The following is a 25,935-nucleotide window of genomic DNA, read 5'->3' on the forward strand; positions in this document are numbered from 1 at the left end:
CCTTAGTGCCTCCTCTGGATCTCAGAGGAACTGATGTAATTATTTAAATAATAAAATAATAAATAAGGATAACAGCTTGTCAAAACATTTAACCATTTAATGTTTCTAGCTGCTGTGCAACCAAGACATCTCATATGGGACACAAACAAAAACATTTACACCAAAATATACATTTATCTCATGAAAATCAGTAGAAAGACAGCTAGGTCTAAATTTCTGTGACGAAGTTGTAAGTTATATGACCACACACTATACAACAATCTTTATCCCCCCCCCCCCTACCATTTACATGTTAAAATACAGTAGAGATGATTGGATTTTAGGTTGCCATTTAAGATATAAAATACAACAACACTATTGTGGAGCGGCCCTGATGGTCCTATATTAATCTCCCAAAAAGCTCTCATCATAAAATATTTCTAGACATGATTAAGATATAAACATGGTAACACAATCATAATTGTGCTAAAATTTTGAATGGGATATAGCATTGATTAATTGGACATTTGAATGATATATTGTCAAGAATTGCCTGGCCGTCCTAACTAGTTTATTATCTCTATGGGCTTGATAGTGCACAGTCAGGATTATGGCCCAGGTTATCAAGGTCTACAGCAAATTGAGAGTTCCAGTCCCTATTAAAGACGGCCTTAAGTTGGTGATGCAGTGTTGTGGTCTTCTGAACCGGATCTAGGACCTGTTCAGAAACGACCAGGCCCACCCCCGCTGTGTTTGAAAAGTAATCCTCCATCCAGTTGGAAGTACCTGGAAAACACATTAGCTTGTTAGCATCCTTTTTAAATAATTAATGAGCACAAGTTCGAAATGCAACCTTTCAAGCAAAAGAGTACATACCAATGTACGACACTTTATCAGTGACCATGTATTTGTTATGGTTTATTCTCGCAAATGGAATATCCGTCTTGTTTCCCACAGGTACGACAAACAGTCTCTGGAATAAAAAAAAAGATCAGGAAAAAAATGTGCAAAGCCTAACTTGTGTGCATTTTGTGTCTTAAATTGGCGAGAGACTATGGTAAATATGGTATGGCAATACTTTGTCTTACCACTAGGATATGGATGTTTAGGGGGGGATAATTAAAGGAAGCAAGGGATTGAAGGAAGGGCAGCATGGCCGGGTTGGAGTCCCGCCCACAGCTGATCAGCATCCGGATCTTAACCTGCCGCTCAAACGCGGCCCGTTTGAGGACATTATCGAGGACCGGCCAGTAGCTGTTTGAGCACAGGTCATGGAAACAAAGTCATGTGAAAAAGATTCAAAAGGACTTCTAAACTAAGACATAATTATATATGGAAATAACTTCATCAATCACAGTAGACTTTATTTTAAAGTCTACATTTTACAGAATTGGACATATACTTCAGAAGGACGATTGTGTATTCGTTCCTACTAAAATGCTATTTTGTAAGCACAAAACTCTCCATTTGTTTATTGGTTAATTGGACACAGGATCAGTAACTATTTTTTAGCTCCAGCAACAAATTTCTAAAGTTTTTCATGGAATGAAAAATATGTCTTATATGTCTGTCTGGAGGAACAAAGTTAAATGAACTATATTCAAAATCTAGTAAAGGGAGTTTGTCATCTACCACCTATCTGTGTGCCTTGCATGATGGTTTCATCACCTTCTGTGATGTTCAAGCCGTGAAGATGGGGAATACACCATGACGGCTACATCGATGAAGCGCTCGGCTTCTGAGATGGCCGAGAGGATGGCTTCGAGATCCAATGTCCGGGAGGAGGGGCAGAATGATGGAGGGGAACCCTGAGAGAGAGAGAGAAGTAAAACAAAATAGCTACAAATGAATGTGCTACACAAGGCAGTTTATTTTCTCAGAACATTTGACAACAAGTGAGGAACGAGGGAAGTTGAAACGTCAGGAACTCACTGAGAGGTAGATTCTGCTGGAAACATTACCATCTTCCACCACCAGGGGGTGATCTTTGTTAATAGTCGTGTCGTAGTCCGAGGGCCATGGTTCAGGCAGGGAGCTGTTGGATTCGCCCATCTCCCAGAAAGACTGGAAAATCTTGTGGAGGTCCTTTGCTAGGCTGGTGCAGTTGTAGATGAGCACTCCCAATTCTTTGACCTAGATTCAAAATTCAAAAGTGGAGGTTAAAAATACTCTAAATAGAATATCCAGAGTGTGTGTTTGGTTGAAATCGTTCATGTCACCTCTGTAAGGGCTCTCCAATCCATGTTCGCACTCCCGATAAAAACATGACGTTTGTCTACAATCCAGAATTTGCTGTGAAGAACTCCCTTGGTCAAGCGTCCAAAATCCACCCTCTTTACCTCCACCCCTGCAGAAAAACAAGAAGTTAAAGGTGTGGTTAATTCATGTGTTATAGCCTACACGTTCAACAAGATCTATTTTGCACTTAACACCTCACCGTTCTCACGCAAAACATTGAGGTCAGTAGAGTTGTTATTCACAGTGGGCACACTGGTGACCACCCGCACCGACACGTTCTTCCAAGGCAACTTTTTTAATCTCTCCAGAATACCCACTCCCTGGGTCAAAAATATGGACAGCATTTTTGTGGTTCAAATATTCAAAGTAGGTCAAGATTGGTGTTAAAACGGTCATGAGAAAGAGAATGTGCATCACTCACAGGTAGTTCAGAGGAGGAATTGACGTTAACATCTCCACCAGTCAAGGTCCAGTAAAAAGAAGCCACCTCGACGTGCTCAGTGGCCGCGGAGATGAGGTCGTTCCAGGCTTGTTCCAGTGGGACGCCAAAGGTGACGTTGTCCTCGTCATAGGTCACACCCAAGGGAATGCTCTCCACTAGAATAATTCTGAAGTGATAAAGCACCAACTGTGGATCAAGGAGTGGGTCGGGGACACTATGCGAGTGTAATCAAAGGGCGTTATGGGCATGTTATAATTGATTATAACATGGACTGATCGTTATCAGAAATTCTGTCTAACCTGCATTGGTCAGTCGAAGCATTCTCAGCAGACACGTTGTTCACGGGAAGTGTCTCGTTGTGAGCAGGTTGGGGCCGTTCCAACACAGTCACGGCCAGTATGACACCCAGTATAGTCAGAGCTCCCATTGCAAAAACAATGGTCGCAACTCCTGCACGCTGAACAGACACAACTGCGTGAACATGTGTCTCCCCCCCCCCCCAGAAAACAGCTATAATTGAGATTAAAATGTGACTATCTTACCTTCTTAGGAGAGCATTGGCCGCCATGCAAACTTTCGTATGGAATTGGCATTCTCTGATGATTTCTGATCTAGACTACTCAAGAACACTAAAGACACCAAACTGTTTTTCAGTAGGGCCTACTATAGGCCTATACAGTATTTTTTCATCACATCAATTGCATTTCTCAGATTGCGTCGGATTGCATTTCTCAGATTGTGTCAAATTTAATGACACAAACCAGGGTCTATTTTTTTTTAATATAGACAGCCCTACATAAATGAACGAATAAAGAAAAACTTACGTGCTATTTGAATATTATATTTCAACAGCTGTATCGACAGACGTCTACCAGTTTATCCTGAATTGAAGAACTATCTTTTGAAATGGGTGCGCAGGCTCATTTCCCCTTTTTAAGTTTCGTTTAATGCTAGAGCAAAAAAAACCAAAATCAAAATCGAAAATGAGGCCATTAAAAAAACAAAACACAAATGCTAACCGATTTAATAATTATTTATTTGAAAAAAAGAGTAGTTCAAAGAAGAAAGTCTGTAACCAGACCTTATATGATCAAGGACATTTTTTTTTACAAAACATTTAAGATAACAAGTTCAAGGTTGACAGACAAGAAACGGCCAATGAATTACAAAAGTGGGCCTAAAGTGGACGTACAACGAATTTACATTAACGAGGCTACTTGTGAGTTAAATCTCCGACTATTTGCGTTGTGTCGATCAAAAATGAGGGCACCATCTCTCCCAAGTAGAAATAGCAGCATGGAGTCAGAGCAGAGCAATCCAAATGTTTGTCATTCTTTTGCTCATCTAATTTGTAAACAAGTATGGCAAGTACAGTCATAAACAATGCCAAAAATGCTTTGAAATATTTAGAGGAAACCAAATTTAGAATCATGTAGGTGGACAAAACTATTTTTGGAAGTGGAAAGCATGTGGTGGTGCCCCCTGTTGCCTTCAATCACAACACCGAAGATCTTGTTCTGATTGGAAAATGAAACTTCCTCGTAAGGAATTGGCATAGTGGCTTTAATTTGGAAGTTCACTCTATGAAGCCGAGTGGAATTTTACATTAGTGCAATCCACAGAGAGGTAATGATTGGGATTAATGACATTTAATGCCAATCCGACGAACAAAGACACAAAAAAAATCATATTACCTGTCAGCCCAAATTCAAGTGAGACACATGGTATAGAAAATCTCTCTATCGTGACAATTCTGGCCAAAGTAACCCTTAAGGATGAAAGCAAACTAATGTTTGTGTGTAGATGTAGTGTGTGTGTGAAAAACGCTTGGAGACCCACAGGGAAGCAGAATATGGGATGCCTGAGAATATTTTCCGACTTACATTCCAACACTACCTTTGGCCAAATCTTTGTGCCACTAATTGTGCGTTGTAGGACAAATAAAAACACAAATAATAATGCCTATTTCTATAAAAGAAACAATACCAGATGCAGGCCGAAAGCACAAGCCATCTCGTTCCAAGTGGTGGAGCTGAGGAATGCCTGAGCGGCTTGTGGGGATTGCTGTTGCCTTGTGACTAAACATCCGTGTTCAAGTCCAACGTTAAGCTTCATTCCGCTCAACCCCACATTCCACAGAGTTTCACCGCAGCTTGGGAGGGAAACTGAAAGGCTGCAGATTTAGACCCCAAATCAGAAGAGAACCCATTGCATACATGTTTTTTTGGTCAGATCATGTAGAAATCTGTGGTCTGGCACTATTTCAGATACATTTTGATTACTGTCACTGTCTATTCGATTATCAAATTCTCTTATAAATTGACATATGTTCAGAGCTTAAAGTAACACAATAAATACTTTGTACATTCGAAAAATAGTATATGTATTCCTTAAAGAAATATTCCACAAAAATGGGACTTCTATAAAACATCTCTATATCTATTACAACAGCCCTAGCAGGTGATCGCTACCTAGTGTGCAAGAGTCGATTACATTCACGCTGGTTTTTAAATCACGTAGTGTGTGTGTGCTGTGCAAGGCAGCGTCACTGGCAACTGACGACATGTCAAAATCTCGCACACAGATAAATCAAGTATAGTTTGGAAGCCCCTTTAGAAAACAAAAGGGGGATGGAGGTAACATGGCACGGACACACAACATCGTGTGACGGTTTATGTTTACGTCTTTCCTCCGCTGATAGCGCCATGTCCACATGTTTGTGCTGCGTTGTTTTGCAGTGCAGCTGTCCGGGGGTGCGACTCTCACTTCCCCACCACGGTGCTTTCCTACACCTGTGGGGGGGGGGGGCGGTTATGACAGCTGCGGCGGTCACTCACAGTGTGGTGAGTAAAAAGGAGGAACCACTATCTTGGTATCGGAACCTCAAACCATATATCCATCTCTGGCGTCATCGGGAGTCACGGCAGCCCTCCTCACGCTCTCCCCGGGCCGGTGCCCGCCGCCGCGGTGCGATGCCGAGTGGGTGGTCCTCCAGTCCCGGGTGTCGGCCCTGGACGAGCGGGCAGCAGCGGTGGGCCGCGTGGAGGAGGAGGGCTTGTCCTGCTCAGGCCTCCTGCTGGGCTCCATGATGGTGTTGATGACTGGAGGGGGACACAGGGAGTGGATGGCCGTCAGTATGATCATCAACACACATTGTACCTGCGGTTTCTCCCCATTTCTTCTGGGAGTCTTCTACAAAAGCAAAAGTCATCAAGAGGTCGCTCTCTGTGTAGGCTTACCTTCGAGTTGTCTTTGAACTCTCCTGAGCTCGTTCAGGATGGATGCGACCTCCTGAAACACAGATGTAAGTCAGAACAGTTATTTTTTTAAATATCATGCAATACATCGGACCACAAGATAAACAGCAGGAAGTGAAGCCAACCTTGTTAGAGCTTTTGACAACGGGGATGTGGTTATCACGAGTGAGTTTGGCCTCAACCTCCTCCCAGAGGTCCATCCTATCCTGGAAGCGCACCCTGCGATGACAAAGCAAAACAGACAACCACAGGCCATCACTGGTTTGCTCTTCAGGGCCATTACCCAGTGTTCAGGTGGAGACGACAACAACAGTGATGGTCTTACTATCTTAATAAAAGTATTGCAGTCTCAACACCAAGACTCACGATAAGGGAAGATGATGAAAATGAATGAAAAATATGATGAAACCTCTCAATAAACCTGGTGGGCATGAGCGAAGGAGGGGAAGGTTTAGTGCGCGACACACATATGAGTCAGTGTTCCTACTTGAGTTTCTCTGTGAGCTGGTCAGTGTTCTGTCTGATGGCCAAGGAAATCTGAGTCACGGGATTCAACATCAGCTGGTCAGCAATAACCTGAGTAAAGAGAAAAAAGACACTGCCCTTTTCAAAAGATATTCAACCAGTTCCAACATGGATTGCAGGTCAATTGAAGATTTCAAGCATATAAACATTTAAAGTATCCCAAAAAACAACTTATAGTAATTCTCACAAATATTTTATATGTGTGGACATTTTGAGGCCAGAACTATATTAGAAACCATTGATATTATTAAAGTTGTTCGACATCATTAAAATGAGGTTCACATGACATGGTTGTGTACCTCTTCTCTGTTGTGAGGCCGGCTCGTGCTCTTGGGCTTGTGGTCCCCAGTGTTCTGGTCGAGGTCTTTGGGAGCGACAGGGCTTGGAGGACCTCTCTGGTGATTCAGCCCTGCCTCTGGAATGTGCTGAACCAGCTGCATTAACCAACAGACCATCAGCCATTAGGAGCCACAGACTAGTTTAGTAAAATCTAAACACATCTAATAAAAATAACATTACTTGGTAGAGTCAGGGACAGGCTATGCAGTGCATGCAAACTATGCTGCCATGAATTTGACATTGGTTGAACCCTGGGCGTAACACCATTCAATAATAATGCTAATAATATCACTTTCAGGACATTCTAGTGCCTTTTTTTGCACTCAAGAGTAAAACATTATTTATTGTTTCCCTAAAGTCAATGTCTCTCTCTGAACGCGTCGATGAGGTGCGTCAATGTCTGATTATGTGAATGTCTCAGATTGTATCGAAGCGTGTTTGTGTAGTCACCAAATTAGCAGTGGTCTACTATCTACTATCTTTTGTATGCACTTTTCCCCTTCTGTGTCATTATTCCATCTGTTTTAGCGTATTGCGGTGACTGCGACTGGATGCCTGGAATGTCGCAGTGACTACGACTGAATGCCTGGACTCCCCTTAAGGTTAACCAGCCAGCACCCCATCACCATAGATATTACCTTCATGAACTTAATAATTTCAAATCTTTTTCCTGTATGCATGTCAATTTTGCCACCCACTGCACTCCTGACCATCCCTGGATGGAGGGATCCCCCACTCTGCGTTCCTTCTCAAGATTTCCTTCTTGCTAATTAAGGGAGTTGTTTCTTTCTAGGGTCTGGGGGTGGGGGGGGGGGTGTCATAAATAAACAGCGTCTGTGATTAAGGGCTATACATATACAATTGAATTGAATCTATCTCTAGCAGGAGTCTTGGACCCTGTGCGGGGTACCTCTTCGTGGGCCGTCACGGTGGTGTCGGGGACTTGTGCCTCCGTAGCCGAGCTCAGGGGTTCCTCCCCGGCCACGTCGTGGATCTCTCTGGCCAAGATAGCCAGGTCCTTGGCCAGGTCCTGGCTCAACCTGGCCGGACGCAAACACACAACAACGCAACCAGTATGGCGGTGGCCCCCCAGCAGAGTACAGAGAGTATGGACCAAAACAATAACCCAGAGGATTACAGGGATCAGCACTCTCTTTGGCGGTCGCACGGCCAGACACAAACGGCAATGGCAGTGAGCTCAGATTTCTGTGAGGTCACGTCACGCGCCATACGAGCAAATGGAAGCACATGGCACCACTTTAAACCAATCAGAAGCAGTGATTGCCTTAACCCGGGTCTGCTGTTGTTCCTGTGCTTTAGTTTTAGTGTTTGATTACTCGCAATTACTCAACGTTTTCTACAATTTGCTTCCAGCCTCCCGAAACTGAGCTTCCTGGAAATGACAATCGGAGAGTTTATGGTAAAAGATACGGTATACTTTTTAAAGGATTTAATGTCTGCATATATTGCATTCTGAGCCATTCACGGAGCGGTCCCTTTAGGTAGTAACAAACCATGAGAAGGATCTCAGGCTCTCCCCGTTTTTTCCTTGCTCTTCGAAGAACGCTAGGGCTTACGAGCCGCCGACTAACATACACCTGTGAAGCTCTTTCAGACCGTAATCCCTAGGAAAAAACACCACTCAAAACACGCTGATTCAATCCACCGTTAGGTTGTATACCGTGCGATCTCAGCGCTGTGGTTGGACCAGCTGTGGAAGGCCTCTCCGTCGTGGCTCTCCTCCTCGGAGTCCCGGCCGGACCTCGTCGGCCGCAGGGCCACCAGCGGCTGGGGTGGCGGGCGCGAGCGGGCGCGCGTGACGCTGCTGTTGCGAGCTGGGGAAGGTTGGGAGCGGGTGTGTGTGTGTTTAGCCGGGCTGGCGTCTTTGAAGTCGCACTCGTCCTCCGAGGTGGACGCGTAGTCGCAACCCATCTGCCGTCTCCTGGAGCCTTGCAGCCGTGAATTGGTTTGAGGTTAGAGGGTTAGGGTTAGAGGAGGGGAGGGCCCGGGGAAAACCAGGGAGAGAGTGGTAGAGAGACGGAAGGAGATACAGAGAGAGAGAGAGAGTCAAGGAGCACTACCGAAAGACCCACCAGGAGGCATCTCAGTCCCCAAAACCAAAGAAAGAAAATGTATATAATATAGATTTGCCAACAAAAACACCAAATGGTTTCGTTTTCTGCAACCAAGTGATGATAATTTGATGGCATTTGCATTTTGCTTGCTGAATATATCCATCATTAAAACTGAAATGTGCCATCACCTTTTAGAAATGTATCTAGCTCAAAACTAGCCAGCTAAAAACAGGAAACCCAGTATGAGGTTAATACGCCCATGTATTCCCCTTGATTCACCACAATGTTATCAATTTAGGAAGTCGCTTTTTGATGATCATTAACCAAGTTAAATGAAAAAATGAACAAGGAACTACTCCCACCCTGATATTGTTAGGTAGGACATTATTTAATGTTAGTTCATAAGGTTAACTAGGTCCACTAAACCATTTTGAAATGATAAAAGTCGATAATAAGCACCTAGCTTGCACAGGTATTGTTAGAGCAGCTCAAAGCTATATCAAACGGTCAAACCAATTCAGTTCAGCAGTGGACTTTCCACAGGCGTTAAGTTTGGACCACTGGAGGCACGGCTACTCCATTCCCCTACAACCTTGAGTGGCTATCATAATAAACATCAACAGCAACAACACGGTTGTATATGTACGTACGTGTTTTGCGTGTATGCGTAAGACTCACTGGCTGTGCTGCTGGTATACTTGGCGCTGCTGGAGCGTCCTCGGGTGATGGGCGTCTTGGTGAGCGCTCCCTTCTGGGGCGCCGGCTTGGGCCCCGAGACCGAGGCCTTGCGCGTGGAGCCGCTGCTGGACTCGGTGCTGCGGTTGGAGAATCCCGTGGACCTGCTGGAGACCGGGGGCAAGACGGAGGCCTCCGTGTCGCTGGCCGCGTTGAACGAGCTGGTCCTCTTGCGCGGCATGGCCAGCATGTCCAGCCGGGTGAGCCTCTTGGCCTCCTTGCTCTGCTTGGAGGCCGCCTCCTTGGCCAGCCGGTCCGTCTCCGAGGCCTCGTTGTCGGAGGCGTCCCCCAGGCGAGCCCGGCGCAGCATGGAGGCCCTGGTGGCCCGCGGGGCCGACAGGCTGCTGGAGCGGCTCAGCGCCTGGGAGGCTTTGGGGACCTTGCCGCCGTCGTCCTTCTTCAGCGGCACCGTGTACTTCCTGCCCGGGTGGTGGTGGCTGCCGCCGCCGCCCTCCTGGTCCGAGTACGGCAGGCTGGAGCCCTGGGCGTCGTCGCTCAGGTCCATCGAGCCGCCCCTGCTGATGCTGCGCCGCCGTACGACGGAGCCCCTCTCCGTCCTGCCGCTGCTGACGTCGCGCCCCCTGCTGTGGCGCCTCTCCGACAGCTGCTCGGACGCCGAGGACAGGCGGTTGGAGTCCTGGCTGGCCATGCTGGCTGAAGAGCGCTCCCTGTGGATACCGTTAGCCGGGACGGCGTGCTGAGTGGACAGCGCGTTTGGTTTGTTGCTGTGGTGGCTGACCGTGCTGGAGGTGTCGATGTCCGATTCCCCGGACAGAGAGTCCATCGCTGAAGGAGGCTTGGCGACCGACGGCTGGAACGTGTGAAGCTTGGCCTCCATGGAAGCCAGGAGATCCTCGGTGTCTTTAAGGTAAGAGTGGGTGTCCTGGTTGAAGGCTCGTGGGGATCCGTCGTCCGGTCCCGGTTCTCTTGAGGCAGGCTTGCTGGAGATGTTGGGCAGCCTGGTGTTGCTGGGGGGGCACTCCTTGGTGAAGCTCTCCTGCCTGATCAGGGACGCCGAGGCGCTGTGTCTGGACTCGGGACTGCCTGGACTCGGGGATCTCCCCGCACGGTCCAGCAGAGGAGACGAGGCGTTGGGCTTGAGCTTCCCGGCGTCCAGGCTGCCCCGCTGCTTGGTCAGGGTGGCCGTGGAGAAGAGCTTGGGGTTGGGCCTCCTCTCAGCCTTGGGGGTGCAGGGACCCGAGTCCTCCTCAGAGCCCACGTAGAAGGACGTGGACTTGGCCGGGACCCTTGGCGCGTCCCCGGCGTTGCTCCTCGGGGCGGTGTCCAGCGCCGGCGGGGTGCGCCTCGACTCCACCACCGAGCTGTCGTCCGACCGGCTGGCGTCGCTGAGGCTGTCGGGCTCCAGGTCGTCCGGGACCGATCCGGGGGGCTGCCCTGCGCCGCTCCCCGAGCTGGGCTCCACCACCTCGAAGGTGGACTGCAGGGCGTAGCGGACGTGGCTGCTGGGAGCCGGGGCGTCGCCCGTCTCACTCAGAGGCGCCTGGGGCAGGATGCGGCGAGGCCTAGAGCCGTCCGACTCGCTGTCGAGTGTCGTATTGGGGAATGTTGTAACGCCGCCTGCTGAAGTGACACAACGGTTTCCATTCAACATGCAACATTCACACTCGTGGATTAGAGACGGATAGAGGAAATGACAATGAAAGGAATGAAAGGAATGACATGGATACAATGGAATGAAAAGGGATCAAATTTCACACTGAAGTGACTTGTAGACTCTTCCCAAGTGAAAATTAGGCAAAAGCAGTGCATTTTCTTCCTCCAATCAAATAGAAATAATAATACTATTCGTTTGTCAATTTTCTTTTGACAAGTGGATACATATTTCCCCATTGAGATAACATTCATGATCAGATGCATACAATAGTAAACAAACGCACAAACGGTTCAATAGTAAAATAACCATTTCAGATTTTCTGAAATATTTTCATCTGAACCGTTTACATATTAACCCGTCCAACGTCATTCATATTCATCGTTCATCATAGACTCCAATAAGCGCAGACGGTCTTGTCGGGTGGAAGATATTACCCACCTTCTCCTGGCTGCTCCGTCAGGGAGGGGGTGTTCACGGGGCCGGGGGAGGGCTGGCTCTCTGTGTAGCTGTCCGCCAGGCTCGCCCAGCGCGACATCCACTTGGGCGCTCCCTGGGACACCGGGGCCCTCTGATGAGGAACAGCAGCCATTCAGGAGATGACACTAATGCATTCGTTTTAGACTAAATACTGTTGGGCTAGTGGTTTTTGGTCATGGTGATTTGCGTAATAAGGAGAGAAGAGAGGTTGAATACTGCAGATTAAATGTTTCAGGACCCCATTTATCTTATCAACGACATGATTTTCTATGCAATTCCTTGTGACTTCTATCCGATTTGTTCTATGGGCTTTGGATTGCAGAGACTATAGACACAGAGACAAATCAAGCAACCAATCAAGTAAACACCCAACAGCCAGTGAGTCAAAGAAGGCCAAACGGGAGAAACCCAAAACACCAGGAAGACAATCAAAAGACCAATCAACCAATAAGAAGGCTTGGCTAACTGACACACAGAACACCCGAGGCCCCGCCACCGAGGTGAGTTTACCTGTCCCAGACCCTCTCCCTGTTCTGGATACGGCCTCAGCACCTCACTGCTACTCTGCCTACGCTGCTCCATGCACTCAATACTATTGGCCCTACATGCCGCCGACGTCTCTGCTTCGGTCGGCTGGCTTTGCTCTGGGCTCTCTAGCACGCCAAACACCTGTCAGGGACAAAGCACGGGGCGCCGTGTGAGTACCGGCGCACGGGACAGCTGAGGAGCCGTCGACGATGACCGCAGCTCAACGAGACCCTTGAGAGTCAGAGGAAGCATGTTTAGAATAAAATGTGAACACGCTACGAGCACAGGAAACACAGAGACGCACGAGCCGCGGCTCCTCGCGTCCATCCGGGAGAGGGAGGGCGGGCGCTGACACTTGCCTGATCGATCAGACTCCGGGCCTCCTCCACCTCTTTGTCTTGGGCTTCGTCCTCGATGGTGTACGTCCCGGCGTCGCTGAGGTTGTCCTCCTCGTCGGGCCGGGGGGCCCCGCGCACGGCCGGCTTGTCCTCCGCTCCCTGGGGGGGCCGGGGCATCCGCGGGGCCACGAGGGGAACGGGCTGGTGGATCGGGGAGGACGCCTGGACCGGGTGGGGCGGAGGGGCTGCGGGCGTGCCAGCTTGACTCCAGGGCGGGGAGTCCGGGGGCGCCTCCGTCCTCGCTGGGCGGTCCTGGGTGGAACCGGACGGGGGTTTCGCCCCGTGGTCGGCGGCGGAGGCGGAGGCGGTGGCGGCGGTGGTGGTGGTGTTCCGTTTGAGGAACTCAGCGGTGTAGTCCTGGGCGAGTTTGGATCTGCGGCCCACGCTAGCAAAGGGCCGGACGGAGGCGGAGGAGGTGGAGCGGGAGGACAAGCTGGTGCTGATGCGGTACTCTGTCTTCTCCCTCCTCAGAGAGCCGGCCCGGACCAGCCCCGGCGCCGCGTCGTGGTTCTTGAGGGGGATGGTGTACCTCTGGGATACGGGAGTGCTGGAGGCTGCAGAGGACGCCTGCCGCTCTGCTTTCCTGGCGTTCACCGGCAGGGCGGAGGCTTCCGCCGGGGAAGCGTCGTGGACAAACGACTTGGAACGCTTCTTCGTCAGGTTGTCGTTGAGGACCGGCTGGTGAGGGCCGCTCTCTCCGGGAGTCGGCGGGGACTGCCACCCCGCAGAGGGGAGGGGGTCGTCGGGGTCGGGTGGGGTGATGCGGTTGGGGGAGGAGCGTTGTGGAGGGGAGCTCTTCAGAGGGGCTTGACCTGCGAGGGAGCCAATCAAAGCCTGTGCCTGGTTGAGATCGTTTGCAATGCTCGAGGGTCTGTCCGAATCGCTGAGGGTTCCGTCGTTGTGCCGGTGGCCTGACAACGAAAGGAGAAAAGAGTGAGCTTCCAGTAAGCAAATATACAACATGCATTCATAAAAGGCTATCAACTTCTCAGGGACGGTCACCTTTGGTGGTCTTCTGAAGCGACTGGTCGCTCTGAGTGCTGTACTCGTCCTGGGATTGCCTCCTTATCATCATGCTGACGTTGCTCTGCACCAGCCAATCCGCCACTTTGCTCTCGGCCGAGACCACCTCGGAGGGGGCGGCCGCCTCCTTCGGGGGGAACTTGCGCTGCTGCCGCAGGGAGAACTTGGTGATGTGGTCCTTGATCTTGATCTTGCCAGGGGTGCCCTCGTCAAACTCAATGGTGAAGGAGGCGTGGCTCTGCACCACCGGGGGCGTGGGGGTGGAGGGGACACACGGGGCGGGGGCGGGGTCAGGGGTATCCTTGGTGGGCACCTCCTGCACCACCCCCTCCCCCCCCACCTCCTCTGGGGTGTTGGCGGCCCGCTGTTGGGACTCCCGGGTGGGGATCTCAAAGTAGCTGGGCTCGCGGCGGTACGCGTACGCGGCCTTGCCGGTGCTTTCGGACAGAGAGCCATTGACTCCCTCTCTGGGCGGGTCTCTGCTGGCGGGCTCTAGGAGGCAAACGGAGGGCGGGGACACGGTCAATACAGACCATACATACATTAGCCCCGCCACGGTGAGCTGAACACATGTGTAAAAAGAGCTGTTCGGAGTTCAATAGGAGTGAAAGACCATACTATCTGCAATTATTAAAAAAACATGCAGGCAACGCAAACAAGCAGTATATTTCATCATGTTTGATATTCTTTTATAATAATTATAATTTCCTTTTGAAATGCATTGACTTGAATTGGTTGCGTTGCCCTTCTATTTTTGGGACATTTGACAGGAACATTGCATTTAGCCCTGACATGGAGGACATTAATTAGCGCACAGAGTGCAGCGATCAAGTAGGATTGTGCCGTCAGGCTCGGGCTGCCAGTTGGATGTGGACCGAGAACACACACACACACACACACACACACACACACACACACACACACACACACACACACACACACACACACACACACACACACACACACACACACACACACACACACACACACACACACACACACACACACAGGTCAGGGTCCAGCAGAGTGCAGCTGAGCGGTCATAATCTAACAGAGGATGGGAAACATCAGGCCATCAGGCCTCGCGTCCACCTCTCCAGCCGCTTAGAGGCTAATAATCCATCACGAGGCAGGGCGGCTCTGCCCACGGGCCATGGCCTGGTCCGGCTCACATTACATAACTGGCAGCCAGAGAGCCCCCTCCCAGGGCTCCACACAGAGCGCTGGACACACTGTATTCACATTTAACAGACTGATTATGATGTTTGCGTCCAATTAGGGGTAAGGCTCCCAAGACACCTATAGGATAATGTGTGTTTGGACGTGTAGAGCTCCGCCTAAGCAGTGGGTTATTTTAATGTAGGTGTCGGGGTGAGGGTTAAGCTTCCCCCCCCGCTAAAATCTAAATAAATCTGTGTTTGAATTCAACAATGTCAGTGGGTCCACAGACACTTCGAAATAGAAAGTGTCGCGGTGAAGGAGTAGAAACATGGACTCAGCAAGCAGGAAATGCTTCCTCTGACCTGTGGACTCCTGGTCTGGCTGCTTTCCACCACTGTTCTCCGGTTTGTTATCAGGGTCTTCGTCCTCCCCCCACCAAGAAGGCTGTCCGTACAGAGGAGTAGGCTTGGATATTGGACTGTCAGAGGTCGCTAATAGACACATAAACACAACACAGGCCCACAAAAGGAAGAGGACAACAAATCTGTATTAGACAGTGTTAATGAGAGTTGAAAATGTGACAAAAAAAACAAACTCAAAAGACTGTAGCAGGTGAAACTTACTTACAAGAACAAAATACAACAACTAACACAGAGCAAGGATTACTGAACCGATCACATGAGCAACCAAAACCTAATCCCCACAGCAGGAATCAGAACAAAACTAATCCTAATCTTTTAAACGCCCACACAAACGTGACTGCAGCATAGGGTTATGGACACAATGCAAAGCTCAACCTTTAACCTGAAAAGTAAAATATCATGGTAATAATTTATCATCATCATTATGATGATTCATTGTGGGTCCCTTGATTCAACTGTCCAACTGAGAATACAATCATATTGCATTTTATATAGACTCTAGATATAAAACTGTTTCTTATAATGTCACATCAATTGAAGACGATGATTGAACATATTAAACATATTAAACTAGTGTCCAGGTCCTACTGTCGCACCCTGTCGTCATCATATTTGCTGCGGATGACCTAAATTCTCTACCCCATGGATCTATCCCCCGATACAGAAGCAGCTTGGACGGGGCAGGGGGTGCACATTCCTCCTCCCCCCCCCCCCCAAACAGAACAGTGAGCATTGGTACACAGGCAAGGGGTCTGTGGTGGAGCAAGGCCGGCGACTCCAATCAGATAATCTGCATGCCTGTTGCCTGCCTGATAGACTAGAGTCTAAAACACGCTCTCTGGAGCATCATGCACCGGCCAGCCCATCAGAGGCGGCCCCCATGCTCCCGCGGGGCCGTTGCCCGGGGCCACGCACAATAAGACATCAACAGAGTGACAGGCAAGTAGAGGAGGCATGTTACTCATTCCGTTCCTCTTACCCAAGCCTTCCCTTTCCAGCTTTGGAAAACATAAAAGGGCGAGGCGACACGCCTACGCTGGCCCGGGCACTGGGAGCAGTGGGCTCGGCGTTGTGGAGTTAACGCTAGCATGCAGACTACCGGAATGTTCCAACGGACACATGGCACAAGAGAGGAAACATCTATTTTTCTTAAAAGGGCTAACATGTAAGGGAGTCAACCTCTGCAGGTTTTTCATTTAGGATCCCAGCAGGAAATGATGACTAGCTTGTGGTGCAGTCAGTGAAAAGGGGAAAAAAAACACAGATAGAAATTCGGACAGTACAAGGCTGAAGCTGGCCCGGCAGACAGCTGGAATACAGGAAACTCTCCACACCCTGTACAGCTGCGCTTGAAAAACCCACACAGGCACACAAATATACAGAAATAGTCACCCTCCAGTGTCCCAAATAGCATTTGGCCACCAGTGATAATGTTGCACAGTCAGACCTCTGTCGAGTGCAATGAATTAGTTATTGTCCAATCTTTTTTCCCAATATGAACTGGGAGTGCACCATACAGGTGGCTTTAAGACAAAAAAACAAAGCCCTACAGACATATTTGCATAATATTTGCAGATAATTATTCTTCCTGCCTTTGTGTTCAGTCAGGATTATCAAGTAGCTGACTGGCTTCCGGTTGCACTATGCAGATCAACTTTTTGTAAAGCAAATGTAGTGATACTAAATGTCAATTAAACAAAACCTTTTATTAATCAAGCGTTGAAATGATGATTCAATCAATAGAGAGTAGCTCCTGTAGCTGTATTACCTTTGATTAAAAAAAAAATCAAAGCAAAAAGTTGAAAGGGATTCCTGGCCACTGTTCCAGATTCACAGGCTTAGTAGAAGTCAATGATTGACATCGTTCTCCAGCAACACCATGCATGCATTCCGTCACTCTCTCTCTCCCGAGCCCAGAGGAAGGGACAGGTCCTATTCTTAGCCCTAGTTGTAGTTTTCCCACCAAGCTAAAGGATGGTTAAAAAGAGCTAAGCAGTCACAGGGAGCACATTCTATGTGAATAGACCTCATTCATAAAGTGTTTTTCTATTTCAGAAACTTTTGCATGGCAAATTTTGTTTTAAAACCAAGGCAAGATGCACCGTTATCGCCGGTGCCAACTTGGCAACGAAACAAACGCACCCAATCCAGTTCCTCCTAGCACACGTGTTCAACATTGTCGCCGGCCTGCTCACGACGCGCCACCACCTCGTTTCCAACACACCCAGGCGTGGCCGAAGAAGATAAGCCAACCAGTGCGTTTGTCCTCAAACACCTCCCCGCTTTAGCTCGCCTTGGCAGACGCCTCACCAACGCAAACAGCCTTCCTTGTAAACACATCCCAATACGACCTCACTCTTTGCGTCTATAGGATCTGACAGCTGCCGCCTTCGCTCTCATGCCTCATCTCCCCCAGGGGAAGCACGTAATCAACAGAACCAAAGCCTCTCTTATCAGGACATCTTCTAGCCGGCTCATGCGGAACACGGCAACAAAAAAGGCTTCCTCTTCGTGCTCTGAGAAGCAAATGAGCAAACGTGAATACATAAAGCAGGACCTCAGAGTGTGCAAAAGGGATCGGCCCCATGACATCATCCCCCCCCCAGAGCATGTACCTGTGGCGGAGTAGGCCTTGCGTTCCACCCGTTCTAGCGGCTTGCCATTGGATGTGTCCTTGTGCTTTTGCGGTTGCGGTTTCTCTTTCCTCCTGGCCTCCAGGGCCTTCAGGCCCAGCTGCAGCTGGCTGGTGTATTTCTCGTGCTGCAGACGCAACAAGAGCACAAGGGGAACTGTGTGTGAGGATCCTCGTTGCTACACAGGTATAGGTATAGGCATGAGCATGTCCGGTAACGGTGCAGGTGTTTTTTATGTGCATTTAAAAAACATGGGAATGGAACTAGGTAAGGAATAGGTAAGCACTGTGACAATGCATGTTTTTACTCTATTCAAATATGCCAATCCTTCACAAATATATCGGTAGTCTGTAGAAGCATTGCTTACTTTCAGGGCCTCTTCTGGCACCTTGTGTTGACTCCTCTCCAGGATGTACACATGGACATGTGGGGAAGTTGTTAAGGCACACACACACATACACTGTTGAGAAGCCCTTCATTCATTCCCTGCCAGTTGATTCATCATCATCATTTCTATTTAGAAAGGCTTGAGTTTCTATCTTCTTTGGCTTCATGCCCATTACCCTGAATAGGTTTTACAATTCTATTTTAGAAGGAATGTGTGGCTGGCCACTTCTCTGTTTTATCAGATTTAAGAGCATAGGGAAATAGAAAGACAGTTAGGAACTGATGAGATTCACACAGGCTCATATTTATAGTAACCTGAATCCAGAGAGACGTGTGCCATCACATGCTTAATGCTCCAGCGGGGGAGTTTCCCCTAGACAATGCTTCGCCACGTTGCCCTCTTCAAAGCAGGGCTTTCCAATTTATGTCAAACCATTAAGCCTAAACTATCTTTTTCAATGCTTTTCTGTTCTGGGTTGGGGGGGTCAAAAGGTGAACTAAGAACATTGAGTTTTTTGTCCCCTGTAACAAGCATGCAATAACCTGGCTGAGTCGACCACTGCTACAATGGCCCGCCAAACAAAGCAGAGGAAACAACTTAAAAAACCATCAGCGTTTTGAGAGCTGTACAGTCTCCCGGCTCATTTAAGTGGACTGCTGGCTATTAAAGAAGGCTGATCCCCCATCTGAATAAAAAGACACATGCAGTATCGGTTGAGGAATCGAGAGACAAAACAAAGAGAAACAAAGGATATCGTAGCCGAAGCGAATGAGATCAGAGAGCTTGAGGGTTATGTAGGTCTGGTCCGGGATTCGCAGGTCATTCACAAACGTCTGTGGGAGAGAAGGAGAGAGAGAGAGAGAGAGAGAGAGAGAGAGAGAGAGAGAGAGAGAGAGAGAGAGAGAGAGAGAGAGAGAGAGAGAGAGAGAGAGAGAGAGAGAGAGAGAGAGAGAGAAGAGAGAGAAGAGAGGGGGGGGGGGGGAGGGAGAGGGACAGAGGGCAATGTAAGTATTGTTATTCTATATCAAGTCCCACATATTGAGCAGACACCTACATCATGTGTAACGGCGTGTGTTGGGGTCAAGCTCCACGCTTCCTCCTGTGCAGCGTCAGCGTGAGTTGCTTTTACATTTGGCCCATTTCCCACTTGCACGGTAAAGCCACTTGTGCATTAAAGCCCTAATGAGATTATGTCACTGCGTAACAACCGGCTCCTCTAGGAAGGAAGGTGAGCGTTGAATGCCACCACAAGCATGACTTTGTCCAGAAGATAAGTTCAACTGATCACTATCGCTTGGTTAAAAAGGGACACATTAGCAACTGTATGGTCGCTGGAAACAACACAACCAGGAAGAATGACTGCAAGATAACTGTAATATACACAACAAACATTAGGAGCCATGTTGGATCTCAGCTGCAGGTCCATGTTTGGTTCTGCTCTGATTAGTCTGTCTGCTGCGGGGCCAAGGCCTAAACACACACTTCAGGCGAACAAAGACTGATTATTCCTTCTGCTCAAATCTGCTTTTCTACAGGATGTAAGTGCAAGGGCAGCGCTAGCCAGGGTCTAAGGAGGGGAGTGCGTGTGTGTGCATGTGTGTGTGTGTGCGTGCGTGTGTGTCTGTGTTTTGGGTGTTATTAGAAACCCTAAACGAGACAGGTTCTAGCCTATAGCATGAAATTCCAGTCTCCCTGATGGCTGCTGCTGTTCTACTGACCGGTGCCCGGTCTCTGGCTCAGAGAGAAAGAGGCTCTTTTGTTTGCTGACCCTTTTATACGAGAGCCGTCTGGGTTTCAGAGCGGAGCCTCCAGAGATCGCTTCTCTGTTCCCCGTACCTGGGGCCCTTTCTTTGGACTCTGGACAGAAGCGGTCTGTCATGGCACAAGAGACGGACCCACTCACCCCGTTCAGGCTGCCCAGATCCTTCACCATGTGCTCGTCCGTGTTGGGGTCATAGTTGATCACAGCGTGCTGTTTGTCCACGCTGCGTGACTGCAAAGCAACACAAATCATACTGTTCATCAGCATCACCCATGGGCTCGGAATGTACTTAAAAAGAGAATGACCAACAATTGTGTTAGAATATGATCCACAACTAGATCTGGAAATTACAATCACGGACCCCAACAGTCACTCGTCATTAGAGAACGGATACCAAGCTCTGCCCACTGAACTCAAGTGTTATCCGTGCGCACACGGCAATTCCAGCAATCACACGCCAGAGGAGGCACATTAACTTTGGGAATATGCCGGCCTTAATTGAGAGGCGCTGCTGATTCAGCACAGCCACTGTTCCCCCCTCATTAGACGCGTAAGGCCGCCCCCCCGACACACTCAGAGACGGGACCGCTGACAGCCAAACTCATTTGTAAAATGAATGCTGATTTCCAACGGTTCCTTTATGGACCCGAGTGTCGTTTCTCCTCTCGCCCCTCTTGAGTGGACTTGCAAATATTTGTGAGAGAGAGCATTCGCTCAGCGTTCGCTTGATTAAGCTCTGTTTTTAGGGAACTCTTCACTGTACTGGACCCTCCAATATTTGTCCATTCAACATTTCCTCCAATCTCCTTATCCCCCGGTTTACAGTGGCCCCTGTTTTGGGAGATTGTGTGGTGATGGAGACGTTTGGTAGCAGCATTTCGTAGCAGTAGCGCAACGTATACAGCGAGTACCAAAGTAACGTCAAACATACAGGAATTCCACGCGCCAAATGACACGGTACACTGCCAAACCGGTCACCAAGGAATTTTGAGAAGAACAGCCCTGAGGCTAGTGTAGTTGATACAACTCTTCAAGAACCATTGGTTTCTCTCTGCCTTTTCAAGGACATTCAAATGTGAGGTGTAATATGAAACTACATGTATTATACTGCATTGACATAAGATAAAAGGGTTGTAGTTAGCTGTGGGTTATGCTGTATGAGTGCCATACAAGCAGGCAGTCCAAAAAGAGCATGTAAACCAAAACAGAAGGTTAAGAGGAGTAAGTTTTCTACACAAGGGAAAGGCTCTGGGTTCTGTGTTTGTTTTTTTTACAATCCTGAAGCCATGGCTGCCTGAGGTTGGATAAGAGCTGCTTTTCAATCCAGCCAACATCTGCGGTGGGCAGAGCATTTAGTTGGATTATACCTTATCGACTAAAGAAAGTAATACACGGTGTACACTGTATCCAAGGCAACAGTCCTCTGCCCCCCACTTGTCTAGAGAGAGACTACAGTGACACATACAATCCTACAGCTCCTCCAACAAGCTCTGGGCCCAGTCACTGAGCGGGAGAGCAACCACAGTGGAATATGTTTGTTTCACTGCATGTTATTGTTTGGAAGGAAACCTGGGGTGATGCTTTGAGACTGCTCCGTCACCAGGTTACAGTACAGTATGTACATACGAATGTCAACCCTTTACACTCTTCCAGTCAATGGGACCGTCTTGGCCGTGAGCCTATCACACAGCATCCACACGAGTGCTGGTACCAAGTGCTGCTGTTTACCGTATAAACAGAAAGCAGTGTTCTTTCCTCATACAGATGCAAAGTCGCAAAGTCACACACACACACACACACACACACACACACACACACACACACACACACACACACACACACACACACACACACACACACACACACACACACACACACACACACACACACACCTGCAGCATCAGTTCGCAGTCATCACGACCCACGAAGATCATCTCCCGTGGCAACCGGTGGCGTGTGCCAGAGCTGCTCACCAGGAACCATGATGTCACGCTCATTTTGGAGCCACCACTCAAAGCCTTTTTAGCATCCTAGGAGGGAAAATAAACCAAAATAAGGACATTGGATGGATGTGAATTGTTGATATGACATTATGATGAAGCATTACAAAAATGCAACACGGTTTATTCTACAGCAAATATGGTTCACTGAAAATGTTGTGAAGGATAGGCTAGCTTAAACTACATTCAAATTTCAAAAGGAAGTTCATTAGGTATGCCTGTCAAACGGTATTGCCAGCGCAATGCCGTGCAATGACTTGTTCATTTAGACGCGGATCTACCGGTGGGTATGAGCAGACGGAACAGGTTTTCCAGTTTTCTATTGGTTTGGATAACAACACCGCACCTACAGAGCCCATGGCGACCGGACGAGCGTGATATGAATAACAAACTTATAGAAAACACTCTCAGTACACTGGAGTAGCATGGGGAAAACACTCGACACTGACCCAGTGTTGAGAACAAAAACGTACTGTAACGGTAAACACAAAAAAAGTTAACTTAAGGCCAACGTTACAATAGTCAACAGTAGATTGACTATTGTCAATAGTCAACGAACTTTGTTCGTTGTCTTTGGAGGTGATCCCATGAGCGCACTAACAGGACAAGACCTCGCCAACACTCACTATTCCCAGGCCTGTCCGTTGGGAATAGAAGTCACTTAAACGGGGTCAACACGACAGTAGACCACGTTAACAAACAGATTTTACCAGAGGATTCGAGGCGAGGTACATACCTTCAATGCCAGCTCCACCTTCCGCTGTAGCGACGCCAGGGTTCCTCTCTCACAGGAACGGACGCAGTTCAGGAACCTGGCGCTCCGAGACGCTCCTGCTGCTGCTCCGAACAGGTAAGTCGAGATCACGCCTCCTTATTATTTCCCAAGGAATGACAACCGGAGCGAAACATCCTCCTCCTCCTCCGCCACCACCACAGTCAACACCTCCCTCTCTGGTCGGGATGACGTGGTGTGACGATCCCCACCGGACACCAGAGGGTGAGCTCGATTTGCCACCCGGCCCGGTCCTGTCCAGCCTGTTTTCAACCTTCCCCATCGAGTTTTGGTCCATAAACCAGACTACTAATCACACAAAGTTGTTTAAGGCCGATTTTCTCGATAAATAGGTGTTTCTCTATTGAGCGATGGAGAATAACTAAAATGTTTCAGACATGTTTTGATGGATTCATGTAAGAACATACAATCAAATAGTCACAGTCATTTTGATTAGGGAATTGCTTTGAAGTAAAACAATGAATCCACCGCAGTTAAACTTGAACCTTTGAATTTGCCAATAATAGCCTATTTGATAATAACCTGTAGGAACAAAAATACCATTGATTGACCGCTAGATGTCGCTACATACCTGATGCATTCACTTATTTCGCTCCCCATCGAAGACGTAGTAGTCAACACTGAATAATCAATGAAACCCACTTTCAAATATTTTTTTCAAATATATTCACATATTTAATCATCGACGGGGGAATAGTAAGAATTGTATTCGTTTTTGCATATAATTCTGTAGCACAGTCAATTAGCCCAGCAATTTCCAAAGGAGGTTAGCGGTCCCCTGGGGCGCCACAAGAGGGCACTAAAGGGCTCTCCGCATCAGCCTGGTATATGAACATATTATCACAGAAAAACACAACTGTAAAATCATTAAACGATGGGCCCAAAGTGCACGTAGCACAGCAGTTTAGTATTCATTCGGTACATTCATGCAACGTATTTTGTCTTGCAAATAGAGCCCTGTCTATACAAACTGTTTGACTTAGGATTGATTTAAATGTCATTACAGTTTATATTTTGGGGAACCCATTGTTAGAACACTAATTTATTCATTAATCCAGTAAATTAGCTAATTAAACTTATTTGGACACAGATTAAAAGAGAACAATCAAACTAAAATTTTACATATCTTTCTCATTTATTATGGGTTGGTGTAAACGTTGTGTTTCCAACGTTTCCAATACGTTGCATAAATCTTAGCAAAAATACTTTGACGAATGAGGTTCCCAATATTGTATCCACAAATCCCTGTTTTCCCAACTCTGCTCATACCAAGGGACAGGTTGAACCTGTTTCACCCCCCCCAGCTCTCTACAGTAAGAGGGAGACAAAAGAGACTTACACTTTACTTCTTAACCGTCGTTTCCTGAACACAGTAGGGTTTGACAGACATTTAACAGTGATTGAAAAATTACACATAATCACATTTTGTCCAAAGTGTGATCACACACTCTAACCCTTTAACCCTAACTTTTAAGATTTATGTAAAATAATTACATGACAAAGTTCCATTTGATTTTTTTAATATTTTGAACATAAACCTACCTAATAAACTTTACATGATGTATATGCATCAGTGTAATAAAGCCTATTCATTTTAATTGCATATTCACCAGGTTTATGTATTCAGTATTAATATAATTAATTGAATTTAAATGCACATTAATCAGATTATGTATTCAGAATACATTAAGTATATTTGTTTGAATTACATAGTAATTATGTTACCTATTCAAGATGATTAATGTGTTTGAAATACATAACAATTAAGCTTAAATTCAAACAAAATGCATTAGATTTATGTATTTTTGTGATTAATATCCAATGAATTTTTCTATTTTCCATTCAACAATATCTCAATGATGCACACAATCAGACCACCTTCTTGATTCAACTAATTTATTAACAACCTCTTCTCTTCACCCAGACACAGGCAGACACAGTACTCAGCAGGTAGTGTAGCTCTTCAACCAAGTCATCTACTACTGTAGATTAAGGTGACCAGATTTCTGAGACAAAATCCAGGGACATTTTGGGTTCTGCGGTGTAAAAACCTCCAAACATGTAGTGTTTTTGTCATAGAAAACTAAAACAGGGGCACTGCCCTTACCCTGGCGGACAGGATTGTTGACGGGGGGGGGGGGGGGGGGGATTGTTGACCGGGGGGGGGGGGGGTACGGGTTTGCGGGCGAACAGGATTGTTGACATGGGGGGGGGGTTTGGATCTTTCAGTCACAGTCAAATCCGGGGACATTTCCGGGGACAGCCGTAGCCGGGGACAGGTCACTGAAAACGGGGACATCTGGTCACTCTACTGTAGATGGAACATGAAAAATGTTTTCTAACTTCAATAGAACAGAGGCAAGTTAGGAAGGTTAAACAAAGTTTTAACTCATCACTTCATATCTTCCACGTTGTGAACATACAACAACACTAATAATTGATTGAATTGATATAGCGCTTTTCTAGACACTCAAAGATGCTTTACAGTGAAGGGGGGACCTCACTAACCACCACCAATGTGTAGCACCCACTTGGGTGATGCACGGCAGCCAATCTGCGCCAGAACGCTCACCACACACCAGCTTGAGGTGGAGAGTGAGGGAATTAATGAATGAGCCAATTATACAAGGGGATGATTAGGGGGCCAGATTGAATGAGCCTGGTTGGGCAGTTTTAGCCAGGACACCGGGGGATCCCTTACTCTTTGCGATAATGCCCTGGGATCTTTTATGACCTCAGTGAGTCAGGACCTCGGTTTTACGTCTCCTCCGAAGGACGGACACTATATGGTTATCGGCATGTATGGCCGTTCTCTTCCTGATTAAGTGCGTAGATCAACCCATAAAGCATCACGCACGCATGGTTGATGCTCTCGAGGTTGTGGAGAACTTCGACCCCTTCCAGGACCACACCGACATCTGCTAAGCGTCCACCAGGACCATTAGGATCATCACCCTCAGCTCGAACGGTGTAGATTTCCATGGTTGTCCCTGCGACGTCGGCCTCGGCCTCACTGCATTCAATGTCCTGAAAGATGGAGGGAACAAAGAACAATGAGCTGTGTCACCCTAACCTTGACCTTTGACCACCAAATTCTAAGCAGCTCATCATTGAGGCCAAGTGCGTGTTCATTTGAAGAAATTCC

General features: G+C 47.8%; 2 protein-coding genes across 4 annotated transcripts; both read right to left on the reverse strand.

The window, feature by feature from the left end:
• Positions 1-83: 83 nt before the first annotated feature.
• On the reverse strand, positions 84-3,588 carry pld4 (phospholipase D family member 4). The gene is made up of 11 exons (XM_084482358.1): positions 3,484-3,588; positions 3,202-3,288; positions 2,959-3,116; positions 2,639-2,825; positions 2,417-2,537; positions 2,199-2,326; positions 1,912-2,112; positions 1,648-1,787; positions 1,068-1,233; positions 856-952; positions 84-765 (listed from the first exon to the last, which is right to left on the reverse strand). Exons 2-11 carry the CDS (start codon positions 3,250-3,252, stop codon positions 560-562), a joined length of 1,455 nt encoding a protein of 484 aa, XP_084338484.1. The 5' UTR covers positions 3,253-3,288; positions 3,484-3,588; the 3' UTR covers positions 84-559.
• Positions 3,589-3,674: 86 nt separating this feature from the next.
• On the reverse strand, positions 3,675-22,902 carry cep170ba (centrosomal protein 170Ba). Of its 3 annotated transcripts, none has more exons than XM_084482349.1 (19): positions 22,734-22,902; positions 21,890-22,027; positions 20,139-20,228; positions 18,988-19,068; positions 18,215-18,271; positions 17,830-17,974; positions 15,155-15,283; positions 13,611-14,123; positions 12,570-13,519; positions 12,193-12,351; positions 11,644-11,773; positions 9,534-11,168; positions 8,462-8,729; positions 7,691-7,820; positions 6,741-6,875; positions 6,404-6,492; positions 6,042-6,135; positions 5,899-5,950; positions 3,675-5,760 (listed from the first exon to the last, which is right to left on the reverse strand). In XM_084482349.1, exons 2-19 carry the CDS (start codon positions 21,992-21,994, stop codon positions 5,543-5,545), a joined length of 4,980 nt encoding a protein of 1,659 aa, XP_084338475.1. In that variant the 5' UTR covers positions 21,995-22,027; positions 22,734-22,902; the 3' UTR covers positions 3,675-5,542. The 3 variants fall into 3 exon arrangements, with proteins under 3 accessions (XP_084338475.1, XP_084338474.1, XP_084338476.1); XM_084482348.1 differs by having other exon boundaries at positions 9,534-11,171; XM_084482350.1 differs by lacking the exon at positions 12,193-12,351 and having other exon boundaries at positions 9,534-11,171.
• Between the last annotated feature and the right edge of the window lie 3,033 nt (positions 22,903-25,935).

This window comes from Micromesistius poutassou (genome assembly GCF_964030765.1).
Source record: "Micromesistius poutassou genome assembly, chromosome: 17".
NCBI lineage: Eukaryota > Metazoa > Chordata > Actinopteri > Gadiformes > Gadidae > Micromesistius > Micromesistius poutassou.

Bases quoted from the DNA above. Each gene is read 5' to 3' on its own strand.
- pld4 (XM_084482358.1), bottom strand. From the start codon at position 3,252: ATGCCAATTCCATACGAAAGTTTGCATGGCGGCCAATGCTCTCCTAAG. The intron at 1,788-1,911 runs GTGAGTTCCTGA...TCTCTCTCTCAG, and splicing joins CCAGCAGAATCTACCTCTCA to GGTTCCCCTCCATCATTCTG. The intron at 953-1,067 runs GTAAGACAAAGT...TTTTTATTCCAG, and splicing joins TAAACATCCATATCCTAGTG to AGACTGTTTGTCGTACCTGT.
- cep170ba (XM_084482348.1), bottom strand. From the start codon at position 21,994: ATGAGCGTGACATCATGGTTCCTGGTGAGCAGCTCTGGCACACGCCAC. The intron at 14,124-15,154 runs GTCAGAGGAAGC...TTTGCCTCCTAG, and splicing joins GCCAGACCAGGAGTCCACAG to AGCCCGCCAGCAGAGACCCG. The intron at 11,774-12,192 runs GTAAACTCACCT...GTTCCTCATCAG, and splicing joins AGGGAGAGGGTCTGGGACAG to AGGGCCCCGGTGTCCCAGGG.